This window comes from Rattus rattus, chromosome 1, assembly GCF_011064425.1.
Source record: "Rattus rattus isolate New Zealand chromosome 1, Rrattus_CSIRO_v1, whole genome shotgun sequence".
NCBI lineage: Eukaryota > Metazoa > Chordata > Mammalia > Rodentia > Muridae > Rattus > Rattus rattus.
The window spans coordinates 38,055,062-38,080,286 of record NC_046154.1 but is presented as its reverse complement, the minus strand read 5'-3'; the positions used below and the strand labels follow the sequence as shown (position 1 = coordinate 38,080,286).

The 25,225-nt window shown below is 41.5% G+C and overlaps 1 protein-coding gene across 1 annotated transcript; it reads right to left on the bottom strand.

Moving 5' to 3' along the window:
* Window positions 1–23,480: 23,480 nt before the first annotated feature.
* On the bottom strand, window positions 23,481–24,475 carry LOC116887171 (olfactory receptor 2A12-like). Its single transcript, XM_032888726.1, has one exon. The coding sequence runs from the start codon at window positions 24,426–24,428 to the stop codon at window positions 23,481–23,483; it is 948 nt and encodes a 315-aa protein (XP_032744617.1). The 5' UTR covers window positions 24,429–24,475.
* Between the last annotated feature and the right edge of the window lie 750 nt (window positions 24,476–25,225).

Sequence of the window (25,225 nt, the reverse complement as noted above, 5' to 3'; positions counted from 1 at the left end):
TAAAACCCATACACATAAAATAAAAAATAATAGTTTTGATTTTAAAAAAAAAAAGAAGAAAGGCTAGAATGTGATTCTGAGCTCAGTGGTCAGATCCTGTGCACTCTTCTCAAGTTACTGAACCTCCCAATGCCCCATTATCTTCAACTATCTAATGAGGCTGATGACGTCATGTCCCTGGATTATGAAGAATATCTAAAGCATCTCGCATAACTCCGGGAAACACACATAACACAGGACAGGTCACATGCTCTCACAAACTCTCAATGCATCTCTGGGAAGGCAGAGACAGGAAGTCCCCACAGCAAGAGGGATAAGCTCCACTCACTGAAATTATAACACTCGAGTCAACTGAAAGACCCTGCCTCTATGAATAAGATGGAGAACAACTGAGGAAGGTTTGCATATCAGTCTCTGGACACACACACACACACACACACACACACACACACACACACCACTAAGAGAAAGAAAGGCAGACAGACACACAGACAAATAGACAGATGTATGGACACCACTGACATGAGAAAAAAAACTAGTAAAGAATAGATGGAAAGGGCGGAGCAAATGAAACCCAGGCGCATGCACACCAGGTCACATGAACAAGAATAGAAGCTCACATGTGCATCAGGGACACTGTGAAGTGCATGTATGCACTGCACTGGAGACACTTTGTCTCTGTTAGGAAAACCCCCACATCCCTCTGCACACAAACATCCACTGCAGGTACACTGTGGATTTAAGGGATAAATCTAAAGCAACCAAAATTTTTAAACATGGTAAATATCTTTTTTAGGTAAGCAAGGATTTTCTTAAAGGAGCACAAAAAGTATTTTCCATGGAGCAAAAAATCATGGTAAGCCAGAAAACCAAAAAAGAAGTATGCAAAGTACTTGTACACATACTCAGAAAGGCACAAACAAAACATGAGATGCTCCAGGAAAACATAGAACACTAATGAAGGCATTTCTTGGAGGCACCTGCCCCTTAGGCACTCATGAGGTTAAGTGGTTCACACACCATCACACATGTACACATTGCAGAAGAAAACCACAGAGCCACACCTGCCTCTGCTTCTCACACCTACTAGCACGGTTGCAGGAACATGGGTCTAGTATTCACAAGTGTGACTAGGTCCAAAGGGGGAGAACATTAAAATGACCCCTTCATTGTGTGCTTGGCTGTGCTCCCTACGGTTGAACATGTTCGATGCATTGTTCAGCAAAACAAATATTGAGCATAATTCTGGAACAAGATGTACACACATAGATACATTCAAACATACGCTGAAGAAAAGACATGTAAAGGAAATTTCCAAAAGCTACTCTGAGTTGTCTGAAGTAAGGTTCCACTCATATGTTAATGAGCAAGGTTGAGGCAGGAGTTGCTTTTCATAGGAACCATGAAGGAGACTTGAAAGCATCCCTTGTCTTCACTTTCCCTGTCCACATCCTCCCTCCTGACAGTCACTGCTCATCCCCCTCACAGCCATCCTCTCTTTCACTCAGGTCAGGGGTTGGGGGCAATCATCTCCTCCAGCATTTCTGTATCTGTCTCCATGTAATCCTTGCCTCTAATATTTTTCCTTCAATGTAGTCTTTTTTAATTAAAATAATGTTTCAGGGGTTGTAGAGATGACTCAGGAGTTAGGCACTGACTTCTCTTCCAGAGGCCTGAATTCAATTCCTAGCAACCACAGTGTGGCTTACAACCACCTATAATGGGATCTGATGCCCTCTTCTGGTGTGTCTGAAGACAATGACAGTGTATTCATATTAAATAAATAAGTCTGAAAAATATATTAAAACTTTGTTTTACAATGCACTTTGAATATATCTTCCCCTCCCCCAGCTTTCCCGGATCCTGCCCACTCAACTGCATGTTCTTTCTCCTCGCAAACCCTATTTCAGGTCAAAGGATAGAAAAGAAAAAAGAAATAACAAAACATTAAAAACAAAAATAAGAATAACTACAAAATAAAACATGTAGAAGAAAAAACAAGCAAACAAACAATCAAATGAATGAATGAACAAAAAATCATGGGTTGCTCTCCTGTTTGCCAATTCCTCCTGAGTATGTGGCTTACCTTCTGGTGTGACTGTTATATACAGTGAGACTTTATTGGAGAAAACTGAGTTCTCCATTTTTAGTGAAAATCAGTTACAAATGAATTCCTGTTTAGGAGCAGGATTTTGTATCCACTTTTCATTCTCAGGGCAAGGCATTCATCTGTTTCAACACATTCTTCATAAGAGTGCCAGCAGAGATTATCCATGAATTTTCAAGTTGGGCCTATCTGGCCCGAACTGAAAGCCTTTTTAACAGCTCTGAAGCCCCATCATTTGAAGCAGACCCAATGTTCACTCCTATCCTTCATACGCTGTGAAGACTAAGCCATATTAATGCAGCTGTCTCCCCTATTTCCCCTCTCTCCAGACACAGATCTCCATGCAATCACTCCCTGTGTCCTGTATAACTCACCTCTTTCCCCCCTTAGGTCAATTGCCCAACTTCAACAATCTATTATGTTTTCCCAGGCCCGGGGCCTCGGGTTTAGATTACAGTAGTCCAGCAAGTCTTCTGGCCCAAATCCATAAGCTCAATTTCAAAAATGAAGACATCAGGATTGAGTTCCAGGCCAGATGATTCTACACATAGTAGCCCCAACCTACAAATCCAGCATCTGAAAAGCTTATGATCAGTAGTCTAAAGAAATTCAGTACTGTTTTATGAGTTTGAGGCCAGGCTGGGCTATATTAGACCTCGTCCCCCAAAAAGAAAACCATGATGCTCATGCCCACAAAGAGCATCAAGCTGTGTCTCTGTGGAGTGGGAAGACGCCATCAGAGACACTGACCATCACTGCTCTCTCATGCATAGGGCTTTCTGCTTGTCTTGAGATCTTGGGCTCAGGCCTCCACATTCTTTATTAACATGATTTGAAACAAACTCTCTGTAAATATTTATTAAGTTTAATAAAGGGAAAAAAGAGAAAGAAGGAAGCAAGGTGAGAACGAGAAGAAAAAAGAGCAGGCCATGAGGGAAGATGACTGGGAATTTAGTTGTATGCACACAGGACAAAAGGACAGAAGGCTTGACTTCTTCTCAGCTACCGTCCATCTATGTCTGAACCCCACCCACAAGCCAAACACCAATGACCATCTTACCATTTGTAAATCCAGGGAATGTCTCACAGAGCGGCTGCTTCTTGGTCTTAAAAGAAGAAGCCTAAACATCAATTCCCCTAAAGGAACAGAGTTGAGAGGGACAGGATGATAGACAGCCCAGTCTCTAGAAAAATTCTAAGGTGCTATAAAGTTTGAGGGACTGAGTCTCTCAAGTCCTTTGCAAAGACCAAGGAACCCTGGCTCCAGAAGATTGTGTCTATAAAATCCTACTTAACAAATACAAGCACAGACATTTTCACTTCTTCCCAGTGGGACCAGCAGCTGAGGTTTTATGACCCTGCCTCATCTCTTAGCTTTTCCAGGAGAGGACTGAAAGGCTCATTTCTGTTCCCAATAGGGATTCTAAGATAAATCCCAGGATGCTGTCAACAGGAGCACTACAAGTGAGACCCTGGGGGGCAAAGTAGGAGGAAAGAACCCATGGGTTAGAGGTTCTCTTTTCTACACTAGTGGAATAATCATAGCTCAAATACCAAGAGATGGAACATGGTCACCAGATACACAAGTTAAATAATTAAGTTTTCATTTTGTTTCCTTTTGCTATCCAAAGCCTGAGCCCAGACAAGCCTGATGAGAACGTGTTTGAGTCACACTCTTTTCCCTTCCTCAACTACCTTGGAGAAAACTAAAGTCCTCACTCCCTGATTTTATATATATAAAATATATGTAAGTCTAAGCAAATGGTCCCAAGAAACAAGGTGTGGAAGCCATTCTTATAACAAATAAAGTCGACCTTCAGCAAGTTCTCATAAAGATAACGAAGGACATTTCATACTTATCAAAGTAAAAATCTACCAAAATGAACTCTCAATTCTGAACATCTATGGTCCAAATGCAAGGGCAACCATATTCATAAGTGAAAGTTTACTAAAGTTCAAAGCATACACTGCACCACACGCAATAAGAGTAGGAGGCTTCAACACACCATTTGTAACAATGGACAGGCCATGAAAGTAGAAACTAAACAGAAACACAGTGAAACTAATAAAAGTTATGAAGCAAATGGATTTAACACATATCTCTAGAACATTTCATCCTAAAACAAAAGAAAATAACTTCTTCTCAGCACCTAATGCTACCTTCTCCAAAATTGACCATATAATCAATCGGTCACAGAACAGGTCTCAATAGATACAAGAAGACTGAAAAATCCCATGCATCCTATCAGATCAACATGAACTAAGGCTGCTCATCAATAACAACAAAAACAAAAGAAAGCCCACAAACTGAATAATGTTCTACTCAAAGACAACTTGGTAGAGGAAGAAACAAAGAAAAAATTAAAGATTGTTTTAGAATCTAATGAAAATAAAGGCACAACATATCCAAATTTTTGGGATACAATGAAATCAGTGCTAAGAGGAAAACTCATTGCTCTGAGTGCCTTCCTAGAGAAATTGGAGAAAGCATATATTAACAGGTAATAGCACGCCAAAAGCTTTATAACAGAAAGAAGCTAATACACCCTAGAGGAGTATATGGCAGGAAATAATCAAACTCAGGGCTGAAATCAACCAAGTAGAAACAAAAAGAACTAAACAAAGCATCAACAAAACCAGGAACTGGTTCTATAAAAAAATCAACAAAATATATAAACCCTTAGCCAAAGTAACCAAAGAACATGGAGACAGTATCTAAATTAAGAAAATCAGAAATGAAAAGTAATACATAACAATACAAACTCAGAAAATTCAAACAGTAATCAGATCCTACTACAAAAGTCTATACTCAACAAAATTAAAAAGTCTCTATGAAATGGTCAATTTTATAGACAGATACCAGGTATCAAAGTTAAATCAGGATCAGATAAACCATCTAAACCATCCCATAACCCCTAAAGAAATAAAAGCAGTCATTAAAAGTCCCCCAACCAAAAGAAGCCCAGGACCAGATGGATTTAGTGCACAATTCTATCAGACCTTCAAAGAAGATATGATACCAATACTCTTCAAACTATTCCACAAAATCAAACAGAAGGAAACTACCCGATTCATTCTTTGAAGTCACTATTATGCTTATTCCTAAACCATGCAAAGACCCCACAAAGAAAGAGAACTTCAATCCAATTTCCCTAATGAATACAATGCAAAAATACTCCATAAAATTCTTGCAAACCAAATCCAGGAACACATCAAAACGATTATTCACCATGGTCAAGTAGACTTTATCCCAAGTATCCAAGGATCATTCAATGAACAGAAATCTATCAATGTAATACACTATATAAACAAACTCAAGGAAAATTACCACATGATCATCTTATTAGATGCTGAGAAAGCATTTGACAAGATTCTACGCCCCTTCATGATAAGTCTTGGAAAGATCAGAAATTCAAGGTCCATACATGAACATCAAAATTTCAACTCAATTCTTCATAGAGTTAGAAAGAGCAATTTGCAAATTAATTTGGAATTACAAAAAAACCAGGATAGTGAAAAGTAAACTCAACAATAAAAGAACTTCTGGGGGAATCACCATCTTTAACTTCCAGCTGTATTACAAAGCAATAGTGATAAAAACTGTATGATATTGGTACTAAGATAGGCAGGGAGATCAATGGAATAAAATTGAAGACCCAGAAATTAACCCACACACCTATGGTCACTTGAACTTTGACAAAGGAGCTAAAACCATACGGTGGAAAAAAAGAGCATTTTCTACAAATGGTGCTGGTTCAACTGGAGTTAAGCCTGTAGAAAAATGTAATTTGATCCATTCTTATCACCTTGTACAAAGCTCAAGTCCAAGCGCATCTTGAACCACATACTTATAGAAGAGAAAGTGGGCAAGAGCCTCAAACACATGGGCATAGGGGAAATTTTCCTGAACAGAACACATATGGCTTATGCTCTAAGATCAATAATTGACAAATGGGACTTCATAAAATTGCAAAGCTTCTGTAAGCAAAGGACACTGTCATTAGGATAAAACAGCAACCAACAGATTTGGAAAACAATCTTTACCAATTCTACATCCGATAGAGAGCTAATATCAGTTATATACAAAGAACTCAAGCATTTAGACTCTGGAGAATCAAATGACCCTATTAAAAATGGGGTACAGAGCTGAACAAAGACTTCTTAACTGAGGAATACCGAATTGCTGAGAAGCACATGAAGAAATGTACAACATCCGTAGTCAACAGAGAAATGCAATCAAAACAACCCTGATATTTCACCTCACCCCAGTCAGAATGGCTAAGATCAAAAACTCAGGTGAGAGTCGATGCTGGCAAGGATGTGGAGAAATAGGAACACTCCTTTATTGTTGGAGGGATTGCAAGCTGGTACAGCCACTCTGGAAATTGGTGTGGCAGTTCCTCAGAAAATTGGACATAGTACTACCTGAGGACCCAGCTATACCACTCCTGGGCATACACCCAAAAGATGCTCCAGCATATAACAAGGACACGTGCTCCACTATGTTCATAGAAGCCTTGTTTAAAATAGCAGGAAGCTGGAAAGAACCCAGATGTCCCTTAACAGAGGGATTGATACAGAAAATGTGGTACATCTATATAATGGAGTATTACTCAGCTATTAAAACAATTACTTCATGAAATGCACAGGCAAATGGATGGAACTAGAAAATATCATCCTGTGTGATATAACCCAGTCACAAACATGGTATGCACTCACTGATAAGTGGATATTAGCTCCAAAGTTTGAAATACCTAAGAAAAAATTCACGGATCATGTGATGCTCAAGAAAAAGGAAAACCAAAATTATGGATGGTTCATTCCTTCTTAGAAGGGAAAACAAAATACGCAAGGGAGGAACTACAGGGACTAAGAGTGGGTCAGGGACTAAAGAAAAGGTTATCCAGAGACTGCTCTACCTGAGGATCCATCCCATATGCAGCCACCAAATCCAGTCACTATTGCTGATGCCAAGAAGTGCTTGCTGACAGGAGCCTGATATGGGTATCTCCTGAGAAGCTGTGCCAGAGCCCTACTGATACAGAAGAGGATGCTTGTAGCTAACCATTGGACTGAACAAGAGGACCACAATGGAGGAGTTAGAGAAAATACTGAAGGAGCTGAAGGAGTTTGCCACCCCATAGGAAGAACAACAATATCAACCAACCCCCCCTAGAGCTCCCAGGACTAAACTACCAACCAATGAGTACACATGGAGGGACCCATGGCTCCAGCAGTATATGTAGCAGAGGATGGCATTGTCCGGCATTAATAGGAGTAAAAGCCCATGGTCCTGTGGATGCAGGACCTGATGTAGGGAAATGCTAGGGCATTGAGGTGGGAGTGGGTGGGTGGAACTGGGAGCATCCTCATAGAACGAGGGGGAGGAAGAATGGTAGAAGGGGGAAATAAATACATAAAATACCCAAGAAAAATAAAATTACAACAAAAGAAAGAAAAAAAGCCCATTTAAAAAAAAAGAAAAATTAAATACTTTTTAAAAATCAATGAAAATGAATGCACAACCTATCCAAACTTATAGGCCACAATGAAAGCATTGCTAAGAGAAAGATGTATAGCCCTGAATGCCCCCATAAAGAAAATGGAGATATTATACACTAACAGATTAAGAGCTCATCTGAAAGCTCTAGAACAGAAAGAAGAAAATACACCAAAAGGAGTAGATGGCAGGAAATAATCAAACTCAGGGCTGAAATCAACCAAGTGAAAAAAAGAAAACTATACAAAGAATCAACAAAACCAGGAGCTGGCTCTTTGAGAATATCACCAAGATAGTTAAATCCTTAGCCAGACTAACCAGAGGGTACAGAGACAGTATCCAAATAAACAAAATCAGGAATGAAAAGGGGAACATAACAACAGAAACTGAGGAAATTCAAAAAATAATCAAATCCTATTACAATAGTCCATACTCAGCAAAACTGGAAAATCTGGATGAAATTGACGGTATTTTAGACAAATACCAGGTAGCAAAGTTAAATCAGGATCAGATATACCAACCAAACAGCCCCATAACCCCAACAGAAATAGAGACAGTTATTAGAAGTCTCACAAGCAAACAAACAAACAAACAAACAAAGCCCAGGACCAGATGGTTTTAGGCTGGAATTCTATCAGACCTTCAAAGAAGAACTAGTACCAACACTTCTCAAATCATTCCATAAAATAGAAATAGAAGGAACACTACAAAATTCTTTCTATGAAACCAGAGTTACACTGATACCTAAGCCACAAAAAGACACAACAAAGAGAACTACACTCAGTTTCCCTTATGAATATCAAGGCAAAAATAATCAATATAATTCTTGCAAACTGAATCCAAGAGCATATGAAAATAATAATCCATCTTGATCAAATAGGTTTCGTCCCAGGAATGCAGAGATAGTTCAATGTACAGAAATCCATCAATGTAATCCACTATATAAACAAACTAAAAAAAAAATACCCAAATGATCATCTCATTAGATGTTGAAAAAGCTTTGACAAAATCCAATACCTCGGGCTGGAGAGATGGCTCAGTGGTTAAGAGCACTGACTGCTCTTCCAGAGATCCTGAGTTCAAATCCCAGCAACCACATGGTGGCTCACAACCATCTGTAATGGAATCCTCTCCTTGTGTGTTGAAGACAGTGACAGTGTACTCATAAAATAAATAAACAATAAAAAATGTGTTTGAAGTTTAAAAAAATCCAAATATTGTTAAAGAGTCATATTAAAAATATTGGAAACATCATGAACTCAAGGTTCATACCTAAATATAACAAAAGCAATATACAGCAAACTAATAGCCAACATCAAACTAAATGGAGAGAAATTCAAAGAAACCCATTAAAATCAGGGACAAGATAAGGCTGCCCACTCTCTTCCTACCTATTCAATATAGTACTCGAAGTTCAAGCTAGAGCAATCAGACAACAAAAGGAAGTTAAGGGATACAAATTGGAAAGGAGGAACTCAAGATATCACTATTTGCAGATAATATGATAGTGTACACAATCAACACCAAAAATTCTACCAGAGAGCTCCTATAGCTGATAAACAACTTCAGCAAAGTGGCTGAATATAAAATTAACTCAATCAAATCAGCAGACTTCCTCTACTCAAAGGATAAACAGGCTGAGAAAGAATTTAGGGAAACAACTGTACTTACAACAGCTACAAATGGTATAAATTATCCTGATATGACTCTAACTAAGCAAGGAAAAGGTCTGCATGACAAGAACTTCAAATCCCTGAAGAAAGAAATTTAGGAAGACCTCAGAAGATGGAAAAATCTCTGATGCTCATGGATCGACAGGATTAATAGAGTAAAAATGACCATGTTGATGAAAGCAATCTACAGATTCAATGCAATTCCCACCAAAATTCCAACTCAATTCTTCATAGAGCTAGAGAAATTTGCAAATTCATTTAGAGTCACAAAAAAAAAAACAAAAAAACAGACAAACAAACAAACCCAGGAGAGTGAAAACTATTCTCAACAATAAAAGAACTTCTGGGGAAATCACCATCCCGGATTTCAAGCAATACTTGAATGATAAAAATAAATACAAAATGATAAAAACTGCATGGTATTGGTAGAGAGACAGACAAGTAGATCAGTGGAATAGAATTGAAGACCTAGAAACGAATCCATATACCTCTGGTCATTTGTTCTTTGTCAAAGAAGCTAAAAACATCCAATGGGAAAAAGACAGCATTTTCTACAAATGGTGCTGGTACAACTGGCAGTCTGCATGTAGAAGAATGCAAATTGATTCATTCTTATCTCCTTGTCCAAAGCTCAAGTCCAAACTTGGACCTCCACATAAAACCAGATATGCTGAATTTAATTGAAGAGAAATTGGGGAAGAGGCTGGAATTCTTGGCACAGGGGAAGACTTCCTGAGCAGAACACCAATGGCTTATGCTTTAAGAGCAACAATTAGGGGTTGGCGATTTAGCTCAGTGGTAGAGCGCTTGCCTAGGAAGCGCAAGGCCCTGGGTTCGGGTCCCCAGCTCGAAAAAAAAGAACCAAAAAAAAAAAAAAAAAAAAAAAGAGCAACAATTGACAAATGGGACCTCATAAAATTGAAAAGCTTCTGTAAGGCAAAGGACACTGTCAGTAGGACAAAACAGCAACCCAAAGAATGGGGAAAGATATTTATCAACCCTACAACTCATAGAGAGATAATATTGGAAATTAACAAAGAACTGGAGAAGGTAGACTCCAGAGAACCAAATAACCCTATTAAAATGTGTAGTACAGGGCTAAATACAGAATTTTCAACCAAGGAATCTTGAATGGCTGAGAAGCACTTAAAGAAATGTTTGACATCTGTAGGGAGCGGCACGGTAAAACAAAGATGGCGCCGACATCCAGCCCCATCTGAATGTAAACAACTTACTGAGCTCCCGCAGGCTTGTCCCCTTGCTAGGGCGGCCGTAGGATAATGAGGTGATCCGGCGCCCTCCTGTGGTGAACAACAGTACTGCGCATGTGCGGGTTTTGCACCTGGCGTCAGTCTGGCCGGGGCGGTACTATGCTAATGGGGTGGTTCATGCTGCGCCAATCTCTGGAGGACAAGTAGCTGGGGTGATAGTGGGGTGATTTGTGTTCCGCCAATCCTGAAAGATTATTAGATGACGACCACAGCCTGTTGTGTGTATAAGGCGAGCGCCTTTGCCACTCGTGGTCCCTGTGTCAACAATGAAGTGGTCCTGCAATAAAGGCTGTTGAGAAGAATCGACCGTGTTGCGTCTTCCTTGCCGGCCGAAGTGGGTGCGACAAACATCCATAGTCATCAGGGAAATACAAATCAAACAGACCCTGAGATTCCACCTCACACCAATCAGAATGTCTAAGATCAAAAACACAGGTGACAGCAGATGTTGGGGAGGATGTGGAGAAAGAGGAACACTCCTCCATTGCTGGTTAGACTGTAAGCTGGTAAAAACCACTCTGGAAGTCAATCTGTCATTTCCTGAGAAATCTGAAGTAGTTCTACCTGAAGACCCAATTATATCACTAGTGGGCATATACCCAAAGGTTCCAACGTATAACAAGGACACACGCTCCACTGTGTTCATCGCAGCCTTATTTATAATAGCCAGAATTTGGAAACCACCCAGATGACCCTCAACAGAAGAATGGATACAGAAAATATGGTATATTTACACAATGGAGTATTACTCAGGGAATAAAAAAAATAACTTCATAAAATTCACAGGCAAATGAATGGAACTAGAAAATATCATCCTAAGTGAGCTAACTCAGACACAAAAGTGCACACACATGGTATGTACTCACTGATAAATGGATATTAGCCCAACACCCCACAATGCCCATGATACAACTCACAGACCATATCAAGCGTAGAAGGAAGGAAGACCCTCCTATGGTGTAGACATTTCTTTCCTGCACTGAGGGGGTAACAGGATGATTGTGGGAGGTAGGGGGAGAGGGGGAACTTTTAGGGAGAGAGCAGGGGGAGGAAATACGGGGGCCTTATCAGAACTGGTGGGGATATGAGAGCGGTACAGAGGGTCAAGAAATCAAACAGAAATATGTAGCAGGAGGAGTGAGGAACTGAAGACAGCCACTGGAGTGTCCCAGACGACAGGGAAATGTGAGACTCCCAGGACCCAATGGGGATGAACCTGTAGAGACCTCCTCCAGTAGATAGACATGGCCCCTGGTTGTGGGATGTGGCCACTCACCCATCTCAAAGTTTTTAAGCCAGAAATGTTCCTATCCAAAGGAAGAACAGGGACAAAAAAATGTAACAGTGACTGGTGGAAAGGCCATCTGGGGACTGCCCCACCTAGGGATCAATCATGTTTGCAGACAACAAACTAGATACTGTGCAGTGGTCCAGAGGCACTTGCTGAAAGGAACATCAGTGGTTGTTCCTTGGGAGGTCTACCCAGCAAATGACCAATACAGATTCGGATGCTTGGAGCCAATTATCAGACTGAGCTCAGGGAACCTGGTGCTAGAGTTAACAGAAGGCCTGGAGGAGCACAGGGGTATTGCAACCCCATGGGAAGAACAACATTGGCTGGCTGGAACACCCAGTGCTCCCAGAGGCTAGACCACCAACCAAGGAGTGTCCCTGGAGGGATGGATCCATGGCTACAGATACATATGTAGCAGAGAATGGCCTTCCCTGACAGCACTGGAAGAGTGCTGGGGAGGTTTGATACCCCAGAGTAGGGGGATGGTGGAGTTGTGGAGCAGGAGAGAGTGGGGGAAGCACCCTGGTATAGGCAAAGGGGTGGGGGGAGGGTGGATGTGGGATGGGGGTTGGTGGAGGGGTAACTGGGAAGTGGGATATTATTTGAGATGTAAACAAATGGAATGATCAATTAAAAATTTTTTAAAGATGAAGCAAATAGACAAATAGAAAATGGTATTAATATAAACACCTATGTAAGTTAAAACGGGGGGCAAATTCTTCAAAACTCTTCACATCCTGATGATGAGTGTGGTGCATTTGCTGAGTGAAGTACTGTATAATGATATGTAATCTCAACTGCTGTTCAGTGGCATGTTGACAACCATGACATTGACCATGAGGGGTGTATTTACACCTCAGTAACTGGCAATCAGCACTAATCGGGAGCATCATGGCAAAGCCCTGACGCCTATAATGCTGTTAGTAAGTATTGTCCCACTCCTCTGACCCAAACTCCTCTCACTATTACTAATGATTCCCATTAGCTCTGGAGAGGCAGGTGAGTGCAGACAGAGACTCTTCTACCTCAGGATAGGGGACAGAGGTTCAGAGAGAAATGGACAGAACTGAGTGTCACATGCAAATTATACACTCACCCTGTGTCTGTTGGTTTAATTCATGGAGATTTTATTATGGATTCATAAGGAGAGTCTCAACAGAAAAAGAAAGAGAGAGACAGAGGCAGGGACAGAGAGACAGACAGAGAGAGAGAGAGAGAGAGAGAGAGAGAGAGAGAGATTTGACTCAGACTTAGATGTCAGCAACATGGAAGAAAAGCAGTCACATGATAGGGATGGTACTTGAAAAAAGTATCACAAAAAGTTTATTTGGAATCATGCAAAAAAAGGGCAAAAAAAGAATAAAGTTGGAAGTGGGAAAATGTTACGCCTTTCTGAGTGATATAAATGTAAATGTCGATTTTATTTTCTCAGAGAAAATTGTTGTCTCAGAGGCTTGCTGCTGAATAAACTCATTTTTCTTGATCTTTCTGAACAATGGCTGACTGGTTCAACTCAGCTGTTCTGGCCCAAATGCCTCTCCAAGGTGACTGCCTCAAACTTGATTGTTTCAGCTTCTTGCTGAATTGCTCTGCCTGGCTACAAACCACCTCTGGCAATCTGCTCTAATATACTAGCTCCTTCTCATTCTCTGCTCATTCTGTCTTCACATGCAACCTGTGTTGCAAAACTGGGTGAGGAAAACTGCCTCCTTTCTTTCTTTTTCTATCACTGTGTCACTCTGTGTCCCTCTTCCTCTCTCTCTCTCTCTCTCTCTCTCTCTCTCTCTCTTAAATCACCTCTCACTCCTGTGCTGTTCTCCTGAAAGTTTTGTATATCCTATCTCTGACTCATTCTGTCAATATTTCTCACATTGGTCACATTGTAAGCCACTCAATAAGACATCACTTTCAAACATGACTACATCTACAAACTAAAATTATCTTCAATATTTGGGGTTACAGATGTGTACTAAGGTCTTGTCTGTATTCCAGTCATAGAGGTTAAATATGTGTCATTCCACCAGGATCACACAGACTTGAAGATACTTGTATGTTAAAACAAAACGTCTGGTACAGAGTGAGGACTAAAAGGTGTGCAGATATGGTACAGCCTCACGGCTGCTCTCGGAGACTGCACACTCTGGATTTTTTTAATGACATCACCAACAAGAGAGTGTTGCACATGGCCCATTGCCCAGATAATGAACAATGACCCAGAAGACTTGAGCTATTTGGCAAAGGGCACCCAGCTATTGAATGGTAGAATCAATTCCAGGACCTGGCCACTTGCCTCTTGGGTGAGAGAGACTCTGCCTTGTCCCATCACATACTTAATTGTGTGTGAATTCAATCTACTGGTTGGACCTGGGCTCTAACCAAAAACTTACTCCTGCCTTTCAGAGCTGGGCCTAAGCCACAGTGGTCATGAGATTACACTGAGGTCTGAGGTCAGCATGAAGGGAAAGTCCAACTCTAGAGAGTCCATTCTACAGCAGGGGAACCCATAGGTTTGAAGGAAAAATGGTGAGCTTTGCAAAGGAGAAGCCAGCAGATCCACAACTCTAATAACCAGGGACTCCCTCACTAGCCCCCAGCTGACAACGCCTCATTAATAGACCATGTGAGAATTGGCTCATTTCAGAAATTGAGTACTTCAAAGGTTTTCTTGATTTGTGTTTTGTATGCATAATGTTTTTCTACATTGTGTGAAGTCTACAGTTGTATTATTCAAATGGTGATTTCTCTGCCCTTACATCTTGTTTATATCCAATGAATCTCCTGTCTCAAGTTTGTGTAAGCATTCTTACCACTTACTCTCTGTCTTCTCAATGAATACTGATCACACAATGGCTGAGCAGAAGACAGAAAAGGGAGGAAGGTTACATCAGCCATGGGGAGGAGAGAGACAAAAAGGAATTTCAGGTCAAGATGAAAGGAGAGGGTCTGAGAAGACAGCATGAAAATAAACATCTGAAGCCACAGAGCCAGATCAATAATAATGTTGATTCAGGTCTAATTCACTAATTGTGAATGGGAGGCTTAATGTTTAAGGTAGATCCTTTAACTTCTCAGCTACTGAGGTGAAGCTTGAAATAAATCTGTGTTCTCTGTGTATTATAGGGAACTAGCAAAGACAAAGATATACAGCTGCTGGACTAATTTAATTATTTACGCTTGAATTAAAATGATCCATTTTACTGTGTCTGGAGAAGGAAATGGAAAAAAACATGACAAGCAGTGAGGCCAAGGCTGACAGGAGGCAGGCAATGCCATTCCATCCACTTAGTTCTTCACACCCTTTCCTGTTGAGGACACCTTTGATGCAGATGCACATAAGACAGAGACATCATAACATGCATTCCCATTTCTATGAAGTCTACCCATGGATCTCTCCACACTCACTCTCCCCAATCTTACAATTATAGTCCATGGATGTTCATTGACTGTATAACCAACCCATGGGCCACAAAGACCTCATCAATATAGGCTCTTAACTAGAACAAAATTTTCCTTCTAAACCAAAGAAACAACCAAATATCCTGCACAGTATTTTTGTTCCCTGGAACAAACTGTCTTCAGGTACATCCCAGAAGCAGTACACAGTGTTCTTCTGTCCATTTTCAATTGCGGCAGATATGCCATTCAAAACCATGTGTAACCGGCATGATTTTGGTCCTCCTCCCCGTTCAACCATAGAGAATGGCACATGGGGACCACAGGCTTACGAGGTGATGAGGATGTGTCAGGAATAAACCACTTGGACCACTTTCTTATGCCTTCATGGTCTGTGAGAGATATCTATAGGTGCACACTGAGAAGTGATAATGACAATTTTGTGACACATCACATGGGTGCCTAATTAATTATTGGCAGTAGTGAAAAAATAGTAAAAGGAAAGAAAAGCACACACACACAAGTACACACAAATATATGTACATATGCTTATCTGTATATAAGAATGGAACATGGGGGTTGGGGATTTAGCTCAGCGGTAGAGCGCTTGCCTAGCAAACGCAAGGCCCTGGGTTCGGTCCCCAGCTCCGAAAAAAAGAAAGAGAAAAAAAAAAAAAAAGAATTGTTAAAAAAAAAAAAAAGAATGGAACATGGAAAATTAATGGTTAAGATTAACTTGTTTGGTTTGAATTACCGTATATTGATAGATATTTAGGGGATTTGTCCATTGTATATTGATAGAAATTTAAGGTTGTTTTGTTAGACTATTTAGACTATATTGTACATAATCCACTTATACAATATGGGATACTTTATACACTTATTTCTATTGTATATAGTTTGTTAATGTTAGAGGACCTGACAAATCTTAAACAGAACCTTTAGGGAATATGAACTAGAAACTTAAAGGTTCTTTGGAAAGTCAATTAGATGGTGTTTTGCTTGTGCAAACACATGAAAGAGTGTTTTCCTGAAAGACTAAGACAGATTTATGAAGAAACATTTTACTGGAGCTAACATATGAGAAAGGATGTTCTACTAAAGCAAGCACAAAAAAAGGATGGGTTATAAGGGATGCTTTGCTAGTGACATACATGAATTGGTTATCCTTACATTGCATAGGTCAGCTGCATTTGTCGGAATTTCAAAGAGAGAAACACATCAAAAAACTTCTGTTGGTGTGCTGCAGTTTCTTGCCACCACTTCTGCAGACTGATGATGATTGGCAGAGTGATGTCAGCTGAGACAGACATGTGTGCTAAGCAAGACACTTGGTGAGGCAAGACCTGTGGAGGACACATGATGTTGGGAGGGAGTATAAATAGAGCTTGATGGATGCAAACGATGGGTCCGGGGCTACCTGAAAGAGAATGGGGGACAAGGAATGCAAAGAAGAACGCCAAGACAAGAGTCTGATCAAGGCGACAACTTTATTTTTCCCCAAGGGGGAATTTATACCATAACATGGGTAACAGAGGGAGGGGGTAAGTAAGAAACATTTACGCAGGCTAAGGACACAATATTCGTGTGGTCAGAGAGTAGGCTGATGTTGTCAGGGTGTCAGAAAGGTCACAGGTTTGTCATATCTATTAGTCAGCAGGATGTCTTTATCATATTATTATTTTTCTTGACCACCAGATTTGTATTAATCTTCTGCAGCTGGCTGGGGATTTTCCATGAACCTAGTCATACTTAATTTTAACATCAACAATGGAGGGCTTCAAGGGCATCGCTCCCAACAGATGGACGGTGATGCAGCCTAAGCTAGGCTTGAGAGGCATAACCAAGAACTCCTGGCTTACATCCGGGTCCTTCATGCTGTCTTGTGCTGAGACTCAGGCCTGGCTGTTGCTGTTAGGTAGTGGCACCACTGCTGATTTGTGTTTGCTAAACGGACTCTAATTAACTGGACTACTGCTGTATCTATGAAGTGTTTGTGAGAGGATCAAGCTGCCGCTGAGAACCTGTGAAGTAAAGTGTTGATTTCCAGACAATACAGACAGGAAGAGCAACAAAGATCCATTTTGAACAGTTACACATCCACGGACACACACACACCGTAGTATTTCCTTTTCTACTAGCTCTAGTGAGTAGTGGGCTACAAGAGAGGTGCAAGCATTTAAGAACCATCATTAAAAGTAGAGTTTGAAATAATTAAAGTTACATGTGTGTGCATGTGCATGTACATTTACTTGTATGTATACACATGCATGGGTACAGTCTTAGTGTGTTGTTGCTGAGAAGAGAAAACATAAATATGGCCACTCTTATGAGGGAAAACATTTAATGGTTTAGAGTTTCAGAGTTTTAGTGTATTGTCATCATGGAAGGAAGACATGGTGCTGAAGGAGAAACCAGTTCTACATCTTGATCAATAGGGAGCAGAAAGAAACTATACATTACAGTGATGGACCTTGAGCATATGTGACCTCAAAACCATGTCTCCACAGTGACATATTCCCTCTAACAAGGCCATACTCCTTAAAATAAGCCCATGCCTTCCTAATAGTGCTAATCCTTGTAGCCAACCTTCAAACACATGAGTATATTAGCAAGATATCTATAAATCACCACATCCCATTTCCAGGTCCCCAAAGGCTTGTAGCCATATCATAATCTAGAAATGCCCTCAGTCCAACTTCAAAAGTCCTCATGGTCTATAACAGTCTCAAGTTGTTTAAATGTCCAAAGTTCAAAGTCTCTTCTGAGATTCATGCAATCACTTAACTGCAATATCCTATTAAATAAAAATAAAAATTCAGATCACATACTCCCAACATACAGTGGCACAGGATATACATTATAGTTCCTAAATGGAGGAGAGGCAGGACAGTGAGTAATACTGGAACAAAGCAGGACCAAAAACCATCTGGGAAAACTCTAAACGCTGCATCTCCATGTCTGATGTCAAAGGGCTCCTAAGATCTCCAATGCCTTTCAGCTTGGTTGACTGCAACACATTTCTCTCTCTTGGGCTGGTTCCAAGCCCAGTTAGTAGCTTTCCTTGACAGATATCCCATGACTCTGGCATCTCCAACATCTGGGGTCTTGAAGGCAATCCAGACATCACCTTCACAAATTCACACAATGGCCTCCCTGGGCCTTGATGCAGGGACACCCCTGCTACATGCCTGTCCTCCGCAACTTTCCTTAGTCATGGAGGGAGATTCTACAAACACTTTCTTTTATTCTTGACTCTAAAGCCAGAAACATAAGGCTGAATCTGCCAAGGTCTGCTGCTTGCTGCCAAGTTCTATGACTCCTTTTTTCTATTACATCTTCACCAGTTCTCTGTATTTGATGATTTCTTCGCTGAATAAGTCTGTTCTGGAACTTGCTCTATAGACTGGCCTTGACCTCAGAGATCTGCATGGCTCTGTCTCCAGAGTGCTGAAATTAAAGCCATAGACCACCATTCCTAGTTGGTTTTTTTTTATTTCTTTTCACAAGATGGAAGCTTAGCTGGGTGGGATCTTACTACCACTGCAGTCACCACACCCACTTTAATCCACTTCTCTCCTTGAGCACAAGATTTAACTTCATTCTACTTCCTAGTGCCCTTTTAATCCTTGAAACATACATTGTGTATTTTTCCTTTCCAAGCTTGCACTGTTTCATCAAAACTCTCTTCATAAGAGTGAACCACAAAACAGAGTCTATATTAGACTGTTTTATATTTCCTTTGAGAATACAATTAATCTAAATCTCCTTACCTTAGCTTCAGGCAGATTCTTCAGACAAGGTCAAAAATCAGCCACATTCTTCACCAAAATATCACAAGAACAGTCTCTAGGTAACATTAAAATTGTTCTCCTGTAAACCCTCTTCAGCCAGGCCCCCCTAGATTGAGACACTCAGCACCACTGTCTCCCATGCATCTACTAGTGTGGCCCATTAAGTCCCACTTTAACCAGGTCACTGCTATCTTAATCCAAAGTCCCTAATTCCACATTCCTCCAAACAGAACATGGTCAGACTTATCACTGCAAAACCCCAGTCCCTGGTCCCAACTTCTGTCTTAGTTAGGATTCTATTGCTATGAAGAGGCAACATAACCATAGCAATTCTTAGAAAAGAAAAAGTATTTATTTTCAGTTTGTTTGTTTATGTATATGAGTGTTTTGCCTCTGTGTGTGTATGTGTGTGTGTGTGTGTGTGTGTGTGTGTGTGTGTGTGTCTTCTGTATGCCCAATGCCTTTGAAGATCTGAAGAAGGTTTTAGATGAATTTCCCTGGAGATGTACTTGGTTGTTATCTGCCATGGGGGTGGCAGGAATTAAACCCAGGTCTTCTATAAGAGCAACAATTGCTTCCAACCTCAGAGTCATCTCTAGCACCCAAGATAGAACATTTAATTGAGCCAAGTTTGCAATTTAAGATATTTAGTCCATTATTATCATGGCCAGAAGCATGGAACACACAGTCAGAGATGGTGCTGGAGGGGCCGAGAGTTCTGTATTTTGATACATAGTTAACAGAAAGAGCTGTGTGACACATTGGTATACCATGAGCATATGTGAGTTCAAGCCTCACTGTACCTTTCAGTTTTCAAAACTTATTTTTAATGATGGTTCTTAAATGCCTTAACCTATGTTTTAGCCCATCACCCATCAGAGGTAGTGGAAAAGAAAGGATAAGGGGCTCAGAAAAGGCCTGTGGTGGTTGGAATAACAATGGCCCATAGGCTCACACATATAAATGCCTCATCACAATGGACTGGAACACTCTGAAAGGATTAGAAGGGCTAGAAGGTATGTCCTAGTTGGAAGAAGTGTGTCACAGGAAGTGGACTTGGAAGTTTCAAAAGGCCATGCCAAGTCGTGTGTCTCTCTGGCTGTGGATCAGGTTGTAGCTCTTAGCTACTGCTCCAGAGCCATGGGTGCCTCCATTTCCCTGCCATGCTGATAAATAATGGACTAAACCAGTAAGACTGTAAGCAAGCCCACAATCACAGGCTTTCCTTGACAAGACTTGCCATGGTAACTGTGACTTCATAGCAATACACAAGATACTGAGAGGAGAGCAAAAAGTCTCTAGAAAGAAGGACAAGGGGGTTGGGGATTTAGCTCAGTGGTAGAGCGCTTGCCTAGGAAGCGCAAGGCCCTGGGTTCGGTCCCCAGCTCCGAAAAAAAAAAAAAAAAAAAAAAGAAAGAAGGACAAATGGTAAACACTCACATTTAACACTTCTGAAACCATCCACAAGGCCATAGCAAATGAGAAGGATCATAGAATCTAGTAGACTAAGATTGTCACTTCAGATATCAGCACTAAAACTTATTTACTAATAGTTTTAGTTAAGGACATAAATCATTCAATGTAGGTTGGAGAAATGAGATGGCTCAGTGGTTGAGAGCACTAGCTGCTCTTCCAAAGGTCATGACTTCAATTCCCAGCAACCACATGGTGACTCAAACCATCTGTAATTGGATCCAATGTCCTCTTCTGGTGTGTCAAGGACAGCATGCTCATATACATAAAACAAATTACTCTTTTTAAATAACCTTTCAATGTTTAAAGCATATTTTCCAAAAATGTGGATTAATAACATGGAAATCTACATGAGAAGAATATAATCCAGCTCTTACCATATAGTGTCCACAAAAATTATTCAGAATGGATTAAAACCCAAAAGAGAGAATTGATTCAAGATGGCAGTAGTTTCTGGAACCTGCAGATCACACAGCAGCTCTGATGAGCCTGAGGGACATAGAAGTTCCAAGCAGGGACATGATCATGCTGGAGGAGACTCCAGAACCTGAAGTATCTGTAGGACAACTTTCTTTAAAAGGCAGATCTTATGGGAAGGTGCTTTTAGACAGAGGTCTCATGAAATGGGAAGGAAATGGAGAAACTAGGGATGAGGTGGCAAAGCTTATGGGAGAGCTGTGCCAGTGTGGCCACTGCAAAGATAACATGTCACTGCTGAAGATGGCTGATCCTCAGCTTATCATGGGCCAGGGCCAGCTGGACAGCCAGCAGCATGGAACCTCCACACTGCAGCCCACACTGCTTGTCCTCCTGGGAGAAGTAAAGTATTGGGCAAGGCAGAATGGTTTATTGTCTGAATTGGGTAACCCCAAAAAACTGACATAGTCTGTATTGCCACTGGAGGCCATGTTGGTGTCCATAGTTCATGCTGTAGCCAGAGACATGCTGATGTCAGTAGTTCATGTTGCTGTCCTGTTCCATGGTGATGTCTGTGACCCATTTCGCTATCAATGGACTGTACTACATGTGAGTGCCATGTTGGTGTCCATGTTCCATGCTCACACTAGAATTCCTGTGAATGTCCCTGGTCCATGCTGTCACCAGAAACACACGGAAGTCAATGATCCAGGCTGCTGTAGGCTGTGATGGGTAAGGAAGCTTCCTTTGCAGTGGCATCAGTGAAGACTGCAGACTCACAGGTGAGTATGAGAGACACTGAAGCCTTCCCTGACAGCCTCCCCACACACACCAGGAAAAAGAAATACTGTGGGAAAGAATCCACTGAAGAGAACTCACAAAATGAGTGATGGGGTGCTGACTCACATGAAGGTCTTCACAATTGATGGCTTCTGGTATGGGGTGGGGTTGAGGAAGGACTCAGTTTTCTTTTAGGGACTGGACACTGAGAGTTTAACAGTAATCTAATAAGTACATGGACAACACTAATTAGATTGGTATAGTTTTCCTTTGTTTTCTTTTCTCTTTCTTTTTATTGGTAGGGGACAGCACAAGGGTAGAGGAGTACATATGTGAGGGTTGGAACTGAGTGTCATTGGGGTGCATTGTGTAAAATTTCAAATAAAAAATCAATAAAAATTGAAAGTTGAAAAAAATTAAGATCAAAACCTAAAAGAAACTTTAAAAACAAAGCACAGGAATAAATCTCCACAATATGGGATAAAGAATAGAAGCTCATAGATCAACTGGAAAAATAACAAGAGATTCACGTGTTTGGCTAAGAGCAATGGAATATTTTTAATCTCTGTAAGTAGGCTGTAAGATTGGGGAGCTCTGTGAGTTTGAGGCTAGCTGGATCTACACAGTGAGTTCCAGGCAAGACATGATTACATAGAGTGAATTGATGTCAAAAGAAAAAAAGGTCATCAATTAGATTTTTCCAATTTGAAAACTTTTATAATCAAAAACATTACCAAAGAATCAGAAATGGCCCCAGGTGTGGTGCCCCATGCTATAATCCCAATATTGGGGTGATGTAGGCAGAAAGATCAAAAATTCAGGGTATTCAAGATACAATCCACAGACCACATAAAGCTAAAGAAGTTGGAAGACGAAAGAGTGAATGCTTCAGTTCTTCTTAGAAGGGGAAACGAAATATTCACAGGAGAAAATACAGAGACAAAGTATGGAATAGAGACTGAGGGAAAAGTCATCCAGAGATGGCCACACCCAGGGATTCATGCCATATACTGTCACCAAACCCAGACAATATTGTGGATGCCAAGAAGTGCATGCTGGGGGTTGGGGATTTGGCTCAGTGGTACAGCGCTTGCCTAGCAAGCACAAGGCCTTGGGTTCAGTCCCCAGCTCCAAAAAAAAGAAAAGAAAAAAAAAAAAGAAGTGCATGCTGGCAAGAGTCTGATATAGCATGACAAATACAGATGCGAATGCTTGAAGCCAACCATTGAAATAAGAACAGGGTCCCCCCAATGGAGGAATTAGAGAAAGGACTGAAGGAACTGAAGGGGTTTTCAACCCCATAGAAAGAACAATAATATCAACCAACCAGACCCCTCAGAGCTCCCAGAGGCTAGATCACCAACCAAAGAGTACACATGGAGGGACCCATGGCTCCAGTCACATATGTAGCAGAGGATGGCCATATAGGCCATCAGTGAGAGGAGAGGCCCTTGACCCTGTGAAAGGTCAATGACACTGTGTAGGGGAAAGCCAGGGTGGGGAGATGGGGGAGGATGGGTGTGTGGGTGGGTGAACCCTCTCATAGAGTCAGGGGAGAGGGGAAGGGATAGGGGGAGTACAGAGGGGAAATCGGAAAAGGGGATAACATTTGAAACGTAAGTAAATACCCAATTTATAAAAAGAAATGTAAATACATAGAATGTTCAATAAAAACATTAATGGCAAAGGGTTAATTTGAAAAATTTGAAATGCAAAAGAAAGACACTGTACTTTCTTTAATAGTGAATACTCTAAGTCAAGCTCCCCAGGATGCTGGCTCACAAGTCCACCCTACCATGTCCCATCACCTTGAGAAATGCCCTCTTGATGTCTTTGTTTCTCAGACTGTAGACCACAGGGTTGAGCAAGGCTGTGAAGACATTGTAAAAGAGTGAGATCTGCTTGTCTCGCTCAGGGGAGAGACTGGAGTTGGGCCTCATGTAGATGTAAGTGGCTGGAGCATAGAAGAATGTGACCACAGTCAGGTGGGAGGCACAGGTAGAGAAAGCCTTGCAGCGGCCCTGGGTGGAGTTGATCTTCAGAATTGCCTTGGCAATGTGAATGTAGGAGGCCACAATGAGGGAGATTGGAATAACAACCACAAAGACACTCAATACAAAGTCCACCATCTCAATGAGGTGGGTGTCCATGCAAGCCAGGCTCCGCACTGAAGGACCTTCACAGAAGTAGTGGTTGACCCTGTTGGGCCCACAATATGGCAGACTCATGGTGAAGAAAGTATGGAACAAAGAGGAAAAGAAACCACAGATCCAAGACCCTGCTGCCAACCGTATGCACAGGCCCCAGCTGAGGATGACAGTATAGCGCAGTGGATAGCAAATGGCCACATACCGGTCATAAGCCATCACAACAAAGAAGGTGCACTCAGTGATACCCAGGGCCCCAAACACGTACATCTGCACCCAGCAGCCAGCAAAGGAGATGGTCTTAGAGTGAGCAAGAAGATGCACCAACATCTGGGGCATGGTGGTGGTGACATAGCTCATATCCAACAGGGAGAGGGTACAGAGGAAGAAGTACATGGGCGTGTGCAGCTGTGTGTCCAGGCAGACCAGCATGATGATGAGCCCGTTGCCCAGGACTGAGCTCAGGTAGATGAGAAGGAAGACAAGGAAGAGGATGCTGTTGGTTGTGGGGTCACTGGAGAAGCCGAGCAGGATGAACTCAGAAACCCAACTTTGGTTGTGCACCGGAATCATCCACATGGTGGAGGCTGTAAGAGAACCATTATTCTATGTGTCACGTGACACATGCCAGAAGTAAAGGCAGAAAACAGATACAGGCTAAGGAGATGGCTAAGAGGGGACCAGACAGCTCAAAGCTGTGTCCAACTCCCGTTCCAAGAGATCTGCTCTCACCTCCACAGGCCAGACATACACACATGTGCACAAACATGCACGTAGGCAAATCCATATACATAAAATAAAAAGTAATGTTTCTGATTTTTAAAAAAGGAAGAAGAGAGACTGGAGTGTGGTCCTGAGCTCAGTGGTCAGCTCCTTGCACTCTTCCCAAGTTACTGAACCTCCCAAAGCCTCATTCTCTTCATCTATCTAACGAGGCTGATGACGTCATGTCTCGGGGTTATGATGAATATCTAAAGCATCTCACATAACACAGGACAGGTCACATGCTGTCTCGAACTCCCAATGCATCTCTGGGAAGACAGCGACAGGAAGTCCCCACAGCAAGAGGAATAAGCTCCACTCACTGAAATGATGAGGACTTGAGTCAACTGAGAGACCCTGCCTCTGTGAATAAGATGGAGAGCAACTGAGGAAGGTTTGCATATCCGGTCTGGACACACACACACACACACACACACACACACACACACACACACACACACACACACACACACACACACACACACACACACACACACAAAGAGGAAGAAAAACAGACAGACAGGCAGGAAGGCAAACAGACAGACAGACCAACAGACAGACAGAGGCATGGACACCGCTGACATGAGAAAAATCTAGTAAAGAAATAGATGAAA

Coding starts and splice junctions, on each gene's coding strand:
- LOC116887171 (XM_032888726.1), bottom strand. CDS start 24,428: ATGTGGATGATTCCGGTGCACAACCAAAGTTGGGTTTCTGAGTTCATC.